Source organism: Andrena cerasifolii, chromosome 4, assembly GCF_050908995.1.
Source record: "Andrena cerasifolii isolate SP2316 chromosome 4, iyAndCera1_principal, whole genome shotgun sequence".
NCBI classification, from domain to species: domain Eukaryota; kingdom Metazoa; phylum Arthropoda; class Insecta; order Hymenoptera; family Andrenidae; genus Andrena; species Andrena cerasifolii.
The window spans coordinates 12,010,779-12,024,479 of NC_135121.1; the positions used below are offsets into that span (position 1 = coordinate 12,010,779).

At 40.8% G+C, this 13,701-nt stretch overlaps 1 protein-coding gene across 1 annotated transcript in view; it reads right to left on the reverse strand.

Moving 5' to 3' along the window:
• Positions 1 to 1,958: 1,958 nt before the first annotated feature.
• Positions 1,959 to 13,701, reverse strand: part of Wdb (serine/threonine-protein phosphatase regulatory subunit widerborst) — a 38,847-nt gene continuing 27,104 nt past the window's right edge. The window contains exons 3-10 of the mRNA XM_076810252.1: positions 7,976 to 8,172; positions 7,291 to 7,485; positions 7,073 to 7,203; positions 5,632 to 5,749; positions 5,275 to 5,550; positions 4,954 to 5,183; positions 4,673 to 4,818; positions 1,959 to 3,528 (exon numbers count right to left, since the gene is read on the reverse strand). Of these exons, the coding sequence (XP_076666367.1) occupies positions 4,677 to 4,818; positions 4,954 to 5,183; positions 5,275 to 5,550; positions 5,632 to 5,749; positions 7,073 to 7,203; positions 7,291 to 7,485; positions 7,976 to 8,172 (1,289 nt within the window). The 3' untranslated portion in view covers positions 1,959 to 3,528; positions 4,673 to 4,676. The remainder of the gene's footprint in view (positions 3,529 to 4,672; positions 4,819 to 4,953; positions 5,184 to 5,274; positions 5,551 to 5,631; positions 5,750 to 7,072; positions 7,204 to 7,290; positions 7,486 to 7,975; positions 8,173 to 13,701) is intronic.

Here is a 13,701-nt window from a genome sequence, read left to right on the forward strand (position 1 = left end):
GAATGCTAGAGAGAAATAGTATGTGCGACAAGGAAAGAGACACCGCCATTAGGAACACTGAACAAGCTTAGGAAATTCACGATTTCTCATTTCCTGCGACTAATTTATGTACCTACCTTTGAAATTGGATCTTAAAATATATATAGACCACCGACTACTTTTCCATATGAAATTTACAGTTATTTTCCCTGTAATTAATTATCAACAGTTCGCGGACATCGATGCAAAAAGCGTAATTTTCTGGGAATAAATTTACATTCCGCTAACTATCAGCAATGATTTTTATGCAGACTTCATGTATAAATATTGAATTATTAATAAATATCCGATACTCCCTGTGTCGTTCTTACTCACATTCAAACTCGTATTATTCGGTAATTAATTTATTAAGTTTTCGTCGGTAATTTTTGCAAATCTGCAACGGCAAGAATTAAGAATTTTCAGTAACACTAGTTACGGCTTACACAAATGTAATCTTTCAAAGCGGTAATATTTCTGTCGCATTCAAAACATCATACGATACAGACGTTTCGTTCAAACCGGGGCTGATATTCTGCGAAGTTAGTAGGAACACCTTAATGCTGGCGGAGGTGGCAGGGACAGGAGCGAGAGAGAGAGAGGAAGCATATGCGACAAGGATAAATATAGTGTACGTGCTACCAAATTTTGTTATGCTCGCTTTGTATTTCTCGGCTCCGGATAGCAGGGTAGCACGATGCGAGGAAGTGGCTGCTTGAATGAGAGAGCATGCTGTTTAGAGAAGTACGGAGACACTTGGAACGAGCAATTTCTTTAGTACCCGAGCGCCATCGCTAAAGCTTTTAACTGTTTTGTGAGTTGTACGTTGTGTATTTTGTTGCATTATTGAACTGTTTGGTTACGTTAGTTTCAATTGAATAGATCCCGACGAATACAGCATGGAACTATCTGCGAGTGGCTCTGTAGATGGAGAAAAATAATGTTCTTTTTTTCTTTTAGCTTACCTGCATACTGTTTCACTACTTAGCGCACTGTGAAACGAAACAGACGACTGACTCCGTGTACCTACTCATTTATTGAATGTTCGAATGGAAGGATATTTTTTTACACTTCAGGCAAAATTAAATTATTCTTTCGTGGATGTAGCGATTCAGAGATAAGATTCCAGAGCTGTGCCAGAGTGTACAATTAAAGAATTAAGAATCTTATTCAATTACTGCACTTAGATTTATTATGCGAATAGCTAGCCATTCTTATGTTTAACATGACAAGGATAAATTAATGAACCTTCGTTTATGTTACTCTTTTTACATTCTAAAATCAACTGTACAACTGTTGGCTCCCTAACAGTGATTAATACGTGTATCAGAACTATAGTATATCTATTAAATCTATATATACAATGAAATCATAGATCGTCACTATAATTCGGGCTAACGCCGCATATATTGAGGTTGCTGGCTCTTCAGTTTTGCATAAGAAAAATGGGGGAAACTAATATAATCGCTAATGATTGCGTTCCGACGATGAAGTACATACGATAATAGACTATCACAGCGTAGCTCGCGTTTGTGTCCGTAGGATGTCTATTGTATCAATCTTTTGATTATGTTCCTTTTCCCGCAGATTCGTGGAACCACTCGCCCCGGCAGCAACGTGCCGTGCCCGATTGCGATAATCAATGCCTGTCGTACAAATGCAGTTTTCGCGATATAAAAAAATACTAAATATATTATCAGAGTTCCTTATTCGTAGTACACTTGAAACTGCGCCGAAACGCTAAAGTCAGCCGAAGCGCAACGATCCTGAGAACGTTCGTATCGGCGCGAACGGGGGGAGGAGAAGGGTAATTGCGAGAACCTAAGCGAAAATAGGCCGCGACGTGTAAGCAACGATTCCGCCATGGGCGTCGTTATTGTTGTTGCGCGCCGAGCAACGTCGAAACAAAATTCAGAGAGTAGAAATAAATTAGACGTTCGTTTAATAAAGTGTCTATTTATGCGTATAGAACTCTTATGAATTTATCTATGTTGTTCTCCTCGAGTCACATTACAGCATTTACAATAATCATATACTTCAATTTTATCTTTGTCAACTAATTTTCATGAAGTGGAGATAAACAGTGTGTACAATGTAAACGAATGTGTACTATGAGACATGAGGTAGAAACATATTCGACACGAACAGAACGAAAGGAACGATGGAGAAATAAAATTATAACAAACATTGTGTCGGGATGTGTTTCTCGGCTACTTCATGAAAATATGAGCAAGCAGTCACTCATTTTTTTTTTTGTTTGTTAACCATCTATTTATTAAGAGCTACTATTGTTTATTATTATTATGCAATGGTAAGAAACTTTAAAAACGATCCCACGTCTTTGCGGTGGCCTGTGGGAGCACAGCTCCGAATAAATCTTATGCATTGTATCTCTATTATTTATTATATTTATAAGCAATGGATATTTTGGTACAATTAAATTTTTTTTTATTTATTTATTGTATACTTGCCCCTCGCTTCGTTTATTTTTTTATTTTATTTTTTCTCCATTTTTATTTAAAAAACAACATATATTTTTTACGTTTTTTTTTCTTGCTTCAATGAATTGAACCTTATCATTCGATAATATTATTCATTGATACGCTTGTGGCGTATCGTCACGGCTCTCTCCTTCCTTGAAAAAATTTCTTTCATTCGCTGCGGGCATGCAGTCAGCACAATGTTAGTATCCGTAGCACATCGGTCTGTACGTTATACACGTGTTTACCACAACTCGGTGTATTCTCGTGTACATGTGTGAATGTGTGACTTGTATCATCAATATTACTATATTTTTATAATATATTGTATTATATATATATATATATATTTTGCGTATATATATATATATTTATATATTTACCTAATTTTATTATGTTTTGTTATAGTTATCATTATCATTAATACGAATATATGATACATTTCAAACAACGCCCCCGCTGGCTCCGTCGGAGGCGAGGATCAGAGTAAGGTGGGTCAGTCGCGAAAGAGGACATCGGCCATTTAGAAACAGAAGCGAATGTCACATGCAGAAATCAATCTTAATAACGATATACATTATCTATTCGAATTTACACCTTGATCATCTCCTCCTACCGAGCACAGCTAAACCTTAGTTAAGAAGGGACTAACATCCTCGTATTATGTGCTGACACTGAGTACATTGTACAACTTAAATCATTGCTGATCAAAGAAAAAGAAGGGGGGGGGGCAGGGGGAGAAAGAAAAGTGGAAATTAATGTACACAATAAAAATATTAGAACTCATCAATTATCACCAAGAATAAAATTGTGTGATTACTGCTTCCCTCGTTTCTTTTCTCTTCTTTTTCTTCTCCACTCCGCCGTTCAGGCGCGGCGGCGTAACTAATGAAAGGAATTACATTACGTCAAGAATGCCATTTGTGAGACACTTTGCTTCACTAACAACAGTAATTTTTTGCAGGTAGTGTATGGACAATCGACGTAAACTAAGGACTAATGATCGGGCAGCGTGGTACTGTACTTCCACCTAAAATTAAAACTCACTGTAGCGCGCGTTACTTGTTTATTATCATCGTTCGAAGCGTCGCTTTCTTTATACGAAGGGTAAGGGGGAGAAACAGGGAATGTCATAAAGCAGCTTTATCGAGTAAATTAAGTTTCAATACGTTACTCTACCAGTGAAGAAACAAGGATCAATGAATTTAATTTTCTTCTTAAGCAGTCATGCCGGCTAGCGCGCCGAAAAATTCTTTTCTATTCATTAAACTACATTTCTACAGTAAATAAAAAATATAAAAGTAATAAAATTATTGCATTTCAAATGCTTTTGAAAGTGGTCTTGATGACATGTTTAAAAATTCATGCCTCGCTCGTGAAGGCGATTTCAGCTGTTAGACTTATCTGAACCCAACAATCCAATCAGACTCTTGATCAGTATGTCTGTCGCTATCGTTCCGACTATAATTAGTGATTTATCTTAAAAATTAGCAAAATAGCGGGCTAAATGCAAGAAAAATGTTTTTTCCGCTTTTTTCTTTTGCTATTTTTTATTTTAAAAGTAGTTTAGACTCAATGAAAATACTTGGTTGTAGTCCCCGCGAGAGTCCCAGGTGTGCAGAATAAGCAGGAAAATTTATAAAACAATAGGTTCGATAGATTTTGAGATTTTATCTTCACGATGTGGACAAATGACGTTTCGAGACAAACGCGTTTAAAGTTTTCATCTATAGAGGCCGAGCCTCTGCGCTCCCTACAAAATGCCTCTGTAGAAGTTAAAATAATCGGAATTTTTCCATGAAAATTTAACAGTACATTCTTGAGAATATGTACTTTCGAAAAATGTTTTTAAAAAAATCTATTTTTTCAACCCGTCTAACTGGAATGAACCCTTAAATAGTTTCTTTTTTTACTTTGACGACAGAAGCTTGTGCTTGGGCAAAGAGTGGGGACATTTCCTGTTTTTAACCGGTACACCAAATCTTTAACGTTATCTTACGGGTTTATTTGAACTTTACAACCCTTTGTGACTCGACAGTTCTGTGTAGCTACCAACAAAATATGCTATAAATCGCAAAATCACGAAAAATGGACATTCCCAGTTTCTTCCCCTTACCCTTCGTATCTGAGTGTGGGCTATGGCCGCGCAAGGATCGCCAGGATCGTTCACTTACCAGCTCAGGGGCGGGCTCGCGTCGCAGGTGCATTAGTGGCAGGAACTGGATTGTTGGAGGTACCTGTGAGAGTGTTACGTCGTTCTACCTCCAATTCGTTCAGTTTCTTCCACAGTTCGTCTCTTTCCTTTTCTCTCTTCTTTTCTCTGACATTAGAAAATATTTCTATAGGCAATGCGTAAACTTATTGACGGGTTCTTATCGCGGGCCGCTCCGAGGGAAACAAACGGCGGCCGTGTCCGGTCCCCTGAACTTCTCTCTTAAAATCAAACACTACTTACTTTTGCCTTTCAGACTTATAGCTGGCAGTAAGTTCGTCGAAGAGCTTGCTATTCATTTCCATAAATGTTTTTAGAACGTTATAAACAAGAGCTACGATCGTATGATTCCAGTGTTCCTTGCTAATTCTATACAATGCTGGGAACATAATTCCCATTATTACATGATTGTTTTCTTCGATTAGAGACATTATGTATTCGTTATTCCAAAAGAACAGTGCTCTTTCGGCGACCTGTACAAAGAGAAATAGGTTCATTCATGTAAGAACGAGCGAATCTTTCGTGCTTCGGGGAATTATAATGCGAGACTCGTGTCTCGAGTACCTGAAAGTGTGGCGAAGATACACAACGCGCGATTTGCCTGAACAAGGGTTCTTGAATTTTAACAAATTGGCTAGGTTCTATGACGTCCAAGATTTCTTCGATCTCACCCAGGAACATTACCTCCTTCTGGCTACATGTTTTAGGCCAGAATTTCAGGAGGCCTCGTATAACTGGTTCTGTTAGAGTCGCGTCTTTCTCAAGAAACTGTACCACACAATAAGCTAGCTGTGCATGATATAATGATAAGCACTTCACTTTATGTAATGGTAGCAGCACCTGCGGAACAAAATATCATGAATTATAACTTCGAAAGACATCTGATGGGTCGTAATTCCCGCTTGTGCAAAGTTTCCTTACCTTCACCAAGAATTGCTTGTGCTCGACTTTCAAGGGAAGAGCAAATCCATTGATAATGCTACCCAGAATTTCAAGGAGCTCACCGACTCCGTTGAAATGCTCCGTCTCATATACAAACCTGTAACAGTAGCGAACAATTTTAATACATCGCACGCGTGACATCTATACAGACGCGCTGCAATTGCAAGGCTGAGAATCATATTGGTATGAGTCTAAATTTTGATAATTTGAGTTCATTTATTTATTTATTTATTACGGGACAAGCCCAATTTGTATAATAAAGAAGACAGTGGCATACGTACAAGAAAGAAAAGAGGAAAATAAAAAAAAATAATAAAAACAATACATCAAGCCGTAAAGAAAAAAATGAAGTAATGCAGTTAAAAGCTTTTAAGTCTTAAAGGCTCAATCTGTTTACTTTCATAGTGAATTAAGTTACAACTTCATTCTTGACTAAGAAATAAGATCATTTCTCTTTAGCACTTAACTAACAAGAGCAGAACGTTTCGAGAATCGAAACATACTGGCGAGTCTGATTAACAAGAAGAGGTTGCTTCGGTTTTTGGATATGTTTTAGAGGGCCGAAAAAGAAGAAATGCGTTTTCTATTTTGGCCCACTTGCAGGTTTAGGGGGTGAAACCACTCCTCATAGTTCATAAGAAGTACACAGTTGTGTTGAATAAAACTTGATATAAATTTCATTTGCGCCATACTTGCTGTATGGATGATGTTCTTGTCGTCAGTCACCGTTATTAGGGGATAAACTATTCAAGGGGTGGTTCGCCTCTCATTGTCAGTAGCGATGGGAGATCATAAATTCACTGATATGTCATCCTAAAATAAATTATGTCCAAGGTTTTTTAAGAATTTTTTTACACGTTTCAAGTCTCTCAAATGCGCAGTTAAACGATTACGGGTAGTTTACCCCCTAATAACGGTGACTGGCGAAAAGAACATCATCCATACAGCAAGTTATGGAACGCAAATTAAATTTATATCCAGTTTTATTCAACACAATTTGTACCCCTTATGAACTTTGAGAAGTGGTTTCACCCTCTAAATATGAAAACGGGCTGCTATAAAAAAAACATGTATATCTTATCTTTCGGTCCTCTAAAACATATCCCAAAAACCAAAGCAATCGGAGGCGGACACCTGGGAACCTCTCCTTGCAAGTGTCGTCGCTCTTATAAATTAATATAACGAATGTGCTGATGCTGTTCATGCGTTGTGCTGATATTATTAAATTATTTTAAAATTTTTAAGTATACACATATTTATTACGGTAGTATTTTAAGCCTTCAGATGTGTTCCACAACTGCAATATATAATGTAGAGTTGTTTTATAACAGTAAACGCAAAACATTATTTTACGAGAACCTCCATGCGAGTGACTCACACCTCTATGAATCTCGGCTCTCCAATTGTCCTGTATAAATACCTCAAAAAAATGTTGTTGATTTGTTTGCGTATGAAGGCTCTAAGGCCAAGGAACTTCCCATAAATACGGTGCAAGACAGTTTTCAGAAAATCTCTTTCCCTGGGATCTTCTGAATCAAACAACTCCAACAACTGCGAAAGAAAACGAATAAAAATGGCAGCGAGTGGCAAAGAGGCACACGTAGTGCCACGCCGCGTGACTTATACTACAAGCTTTACCTGTAAAACAAATTTTTGGTCAATAACTCTTTTGCCGATCGTGGGCTGGAAATCTGAAGATTCAAGAAAACGTAGAAAGAACTCATAAACTAGCTGTAGGTGGGGCCAGCTCGCCTCCAGTGTTGGATCATCCTCTTCTGGATCAAAATCTGGATTTTCACTAGGTGGCAATGTGCGAAACAGGTTTGCGGAGATCTGCAACAAATTATAGTTATATGCAAAACGTACCGTTGCCAAATTATAAGCGGGCGTACAGTGGGGGACAAAAGTATTGGGACACCCTTTAAAACAGAAATAAATTTTTAAAAATGGTTTTGAAAAAAAAACGCAGTTGGTCTGGGTATGCGAAGGAAATAGTGAAGGTCCCTTTTTCAACTCTTTATGAAAATTTTCAGCATGCATACAGCATGCTTAAGTCTACACACGGGATTATCAGGTTTTCATGACAGGCTCAGGATCAATTTTCAAAAAGGTTGGAAAAGCGACCTTCGCTATTTTCTTCGCAGTTCCGACCAATTGCAACTTTTTTTTTTGAAAACGGCAAAAACGTCCTAGTGAACTAATCCATCTAGCTTCTGAAAAAAGAAACTCAAGTCGTTTGGACCAATTTTAAAAAAGTTATTTTATTTTAAAGGGCGTCCCAATATTTTTGCCCGAAACTGTATTATCTTCACCATCTACCTACCATCTTAATGATTTCCGGATACACAGGCTCAGTAAGAACAAGGCGTCCGACCGTGATGTATTCGACCAGTTCATTGAGCGTGCTTCGTTTAATTTCCTTGCCCTTAAGATCAGCCATCGGGTCCATAAAGTCGAAGGTCACGCAACATTGCCGGAGTTTTCTGATGAACAAATCTTCTTGTTCCGGTAGCAACGCATCTGTAACACGCCAACGATCTCGTGTAAACTTCGTGTAACTAGTTCCACGGTAATTAGATTAAAGAGCAGAACCAACGCGGAACCTAGTAACTACTACCGCACAATAATTTCTTTCCAGTGGCGGACTCTCAGGATTAAAATACATTCAATGCAAATTCAATAAAATTCATTAGGTGATTACAGAAATTTATTTAAACAATAAAATTCAGTTGTCTTTTCTGTTTACAAAGCTTTGGAATTACTTCAGTCGTGATTACAATAATCTCATTTTTCCTTTCTATTTGGGCTGCCAGGCCCCTTTACCCCCCACCCCTGTGGATGCGCCACTGTCTCTTTTAATGGAAAATACGCTCCCCGTGTGTTAATCGTGTTGCTAATAATTAACAACAGTGATTTTTAAGTAGATTCTTTAAACAGAGGCCTATCGCCACCGTTGATTTAACAACGCCGCTAGAAGCAGCCTGGATAAGCGCGCCGCGCTGTGATTAGTATCGTCATTATGTCGTTCATGATATTAATCACTCGTCGTGCCACCTACGAGGTGCGTCAATCCCGGCGTAGTTGGGATCGGAAGGCTGTGGAGTTATTTTCGGTTCGCCTATGGACTGCAGCGTAACATCCTCGGGATCGGTTCGCGAGCACTCGGGCCAGATAGGAATCTGTACACCCTGTACCGAGACCTACGCCGCAATTATCAAGCGGATCGACGTGACCGATAATGCGGACGGTCGTCAACTATGCCCCCTTTCTTTCTCTTCCGCGGCTCAATGCCACAACACAATCATTCCCGATGCTCTATATGACTTTTAATCCTGCAGACTCCAGATCCTTTAATTACATGAATCTCGCAGAGCACGTGCTTGGTTCGCGCCTCTTACTTTGCCAGATTTAATCAGAAGCTTTAGTATTATGAGAGAAAGTATATTGGTTCCATGACGAAGAGCTTGGAATTCCTATTGAAATGTATTTCTGGAAATACTTTTACCTATTTCTCGTTGACAGACGAAACGTGCAGGCTAGATATTGCTTTGGAAAAGTCCAAGAGTTGCGGACACTTGGATGCAAGTGTAAAAGTAGACGACGCCCACGTACAATTCACGTGTACCGCATCATCATAGTTATATTTATATTTCCAGCCGTTAGAATACGGCGAGGAATCCTTTCTCGCAGACTTGGGGGTCGTCCTTAAATTACGTAAGGCTTTTGGAGGGGGTCGCGAATTTCTTAAGTTTTCTTACGGGAGGGAGGGGTCAGGTAGTGTTTTACATAATATTTTTTAATCTAATTTTCAATAAATACAAATTCTATCATTAATGTTCCAGAAAAGTAGTTTCAGTTTAAATTTCCCGAAACCGAGTTCAATGAATGATATAAACCTTTAAAAGAATTTTAATAACTGAAAAAATTAAATGTAAAAAATATTACGTAAGAAGGGGGTTGCAATATCAAATCTTACGAATTCTTGTACTGGGGGAGGGAGGGGGTAAAAAATCGGCAAAATTACCCTTACGTAATTTAAGGACGGCCCCTTGCAGGCTTACAATTCTATCTCGCGTCGGCGAACGTACATTCGGGGAGCATCGCCGCGTGGTCGAATATATTATGTAATAGGCAGCTTGAAAATAAGTTGCGCGAGATAACGATCGCTCCAATTTAATCTGATTCGCGCGATACCGATCTTGTTATTGTAAAACATTTGTCCAACGCGGCAATGATCCGCCTAATTTGAGCGTAATGGACCGAGCGACGAGTCTTATCTTGGCACAAATTCGTGTGGATACGAGAGGAATGCACTCGTAGGCGTGAACAATGGCGGAGGTGGTTTTCAGAAAGCGTACAAACGTTGTCGCAGCTCCTCCGTTCCACTTTTTAACGCAGCTTGCAGTTTGATCTCCTCAAATCATTATTCACTATTCTGCCAATCGCGAACACCGTTCCAGTGACTGTTGTATCCAACTGATTCCGTTTATTCTCCCAATGTAAAATACAACTGCGCGCATTGAATTTCGCTTAACCTATTACGAAAATGTGGCCCAGCAGGTGCATATATAAACTTATGCAGATATAATGCTCGTTTCATAATGTTTTGATACCGTGCCGGCGAAATATATCGAATATCCTATTTGAGGTTATGTCGGGTGAGGTTATGGTACGAACGGCACGCGCGCGCCATGTGGCGTGCGTGTAGCTTGATCATTGGCAGTACTGTGGCGTGGTGCATTCCATTCGAGAGGGATTGCGCGGGGCTTTGTGATTTCTTTCGCATTCCTCCCTTCCTTTCGCCTGCTTCACCACGCCGAGGAGATGCGCCGCCCAATTGCAAATTCCGCATTCAATAATAATCGTGTAGTTAGTGGTGTCGCACGCTCGGAGCTCGCTTCGCAGCGAGCTGCGGCCAATCGATTCTATTCGCCGTGTAAATTAACGATTTTCTTCCACACGCTCGGCTCCTCGGCAACATTCGCTCTGATCGTTAATTGTCCGTTCGTTGATTTAAGCGGTTCTCGCTAATTCGCTGCGCCTTGGGGATTCGTTCGCCTCGTGCGTAAGTCAGCGTTTATTTTTAAATTCTTTCTCGCAGAGCGCACCGACACTACCGACCGAACATTCGCACGGATGCGTGCGCGAGTGTGTTTCGAGAAACGACCGTTCCCCGAACGTGATTAGGAAAAAAAGCACAACACCGTCCGAGGTTCGGACGTTTGGACATTGCTTTGGGAAACAGACGTACAATCCTATTATACTTCAATGAATTCGCTCGACATGGAAATTGCGGTACTGAGTTTCGAATATTTATTTATCGCAGATAAAGGGAAACCCACAGCAAGAGGGATCGAATTGGCACGCCGGAGAAATGCTTTCGAGTGTTCGACGCTCGCCAAGCAACTATCGTAAAAGGCTGGGGAATGGTTTATTTTCTCAATAGCACCGGGCGGCGTGTTATTGAGAATGTTTTACGGTAAAATAGCTGCCGCGGTATAAATTACCCTGGTCTATTAACGTGGCTGTACTTGAGGGGTCGATCGTTCCATCGGCTCCAAGTTTTCATTCACGCCGGGCGGCGAATGGGGTGCAGAGGACAGAGCGAACAAGACTGTTTTCTCGTTTTTCTCTCCTCCTTTCCCCACTCGTCGGTGCCGCTCTGCCACTTCCTGGTCCCTATCTCCTTTTTGCTCCTGGCGTATTGATTAACCGGCTGGTGAACTTTAAACTCGCATCTCCACTCTCGTTCTCCCCCATTCATCTTAAGCCTTAATCCATTGATCGGAGCGCAAAGAAAATGGGATCCGCGCCGCGACAGATTGGCCGGCTTAACGCGGTCAGATCTCCGCGAAGTCGCGCGAGGCAAGAGCGTAATAATATTCCTCGTTACGGCGGGAGATTAAATTCCACGGCGGAGGAGAGGCCGAATCGATGGAAGTATATAAATTTACGGCGTCCTTACGCGGCTTGATTTCTCGACTTTGCTATTCGACCGCCTGCAGCAGATTAGGCCCCGACAGCGAACTGCCTGCCATATCGAACCTGTAATCACAGTTCGATAATCGTATCTTCGCGCAGATACGTCCCTTCGCGCTTTTGAATAGCAGATTGCGCTATCGCGCAAGATAATTAACGTGGAAGGCCGCGGCGTTAAAGCAACGTCGCTATTTGCTCGTTAAAGCGGACTTCCGCGCTCCGACACTCTGTGCCCCGGGCGTTTATTACCGACGCGGAATCCGTGACTCTCGGCAGAGCGGAAAGAGATCGGGCGCGTTTTTTGAGGATCGCTTAAATTCGACCCGTCGCTTCCGCACAAAGTGTGCAGGCTCGCGTGCCTCTTTCCATACGAGCCTGAGCTCTAGAAATCGGTAGGCGCCGCGGTGCAACAAATCGACCGTATAACGCGCCGTCGGGCGTAAAAAAAAAAAGGGACGCGCTCCAGTTTCTCCCGTTCGACGATTGTTACACGTAAGATCCTTATCCGCCGAAGGGTCCGCGCAGTAATTGAAACTCGTACCGAGCGTCCACGACGGAGACGTTATTAACGTGGCCTTTCAGTCGTCCTGCTGGAAGAACGGAAGACGGTAAAAAGTCGTGGGTACTTGGGCGGATGGGCAAAAAGGCACGGGAATAAAGAGACGCACAGGTAGAAGGAAGAAGGAGATAAAGAAAAGGGAACGGGAGCAGAACCTTGACGACCGGCGCGCAGTGGTAGGGGATTACCGGGGCTAGTTGACAAGTTTTTAACATTTCTAATTTTTATAAATAGACCATTGGTATTTTGTTGACTTGTTGCACACCAGAAGTTTACAAATTTCATTAGGTACACAGGCTTAATTGTTTAAAATTGTTTTAATTGAGTCTGCGTCGTATTATATTTAGAGTAGTGAGACGAATAAGTCAACAAACCCCGGCTGTGGGGTTAGTTGACAAATATGATGGGGTTAGTTGAATTGACATTTACTTTTCAGTTTTAACCCTTTGCCTGCGAAAGGCGTATATATACGCACTCAATTCCATCAATAGTATACGAAAGGCGTACATATATATCCTACGACCAACAATTTTTTTTTTCACTCCTTCACACTGTTATTTTTTTTTATTAAGTATCATGGTGTTAAATAATGTAATTTTCTACTTGTTTGTTATGGTCTATTTGGCAGGTCTGAGAGTTTGAAGGGAGGATAGGGTGTAAAACTGGTAGGGGTGAGTTTGGAGGAATTTGTGGTGGGGGAAGTGGATTTGAGCAGCTAAACTCTTTGCCTCGACTGCATCTTGAGGATAAAAAGTGCAATTTTTAGTGCTATTCCTATGCTTAGTCAAGTAACCTCGTTTTAAGGGTCGTACGTACAAAACCTCCGCGCACCGGATAAAATAAAATACCCTAAATTATATAAATTTATTTTTCTTGAAATTCCTATAAAAATAATTACTTATTCTTATCGTAATTCAAAAGGAAGACAATTATAAAATGCAAAACGCGTAGAAGCCCAGTAAATGACCGCATACTTTTAATAAGAATTGTACTTATTAATGTTTGCTTAATACGCGTAACTAAAAATGTAGGATATTAAAAGTGCGACTACACTGCATTTATAAACATATAATAATGTTTAAATTTATAATTGACATTTCTCTGCCTAATGGTCATTCACTGGTATGCGGTCAATTACTGGTTGGTTTACCCTGCGCAGAATTTAAAAAAAAAAAAAAATGATCCGACAAAAAATTTCATCGTGTACCACTGTGCGGCGCGACGACCATTAGGGTTGAAAGGGACGCTCGGAGGTGAATGCGGGGAATTACGAGGCGCGCACAGGTCGGGGCTGTTGCGTGAAGCCCCGCGAGGGCAACTTTGCGGAAGCGTGGGTGCACGCGCCACTACTAGCGCGGTACGCGCGCACATACAGCCAAGTAACGAGTCATTAAAATACTGGACCACGAAATGGAGAAGCTTGCAGGAGAAATGTAGATCTCTCTCCCTCGGCACCTTTAATCCCTTCCACCATAATACCTCCGGCACCGCGAGATTTGCGTAACCGTACC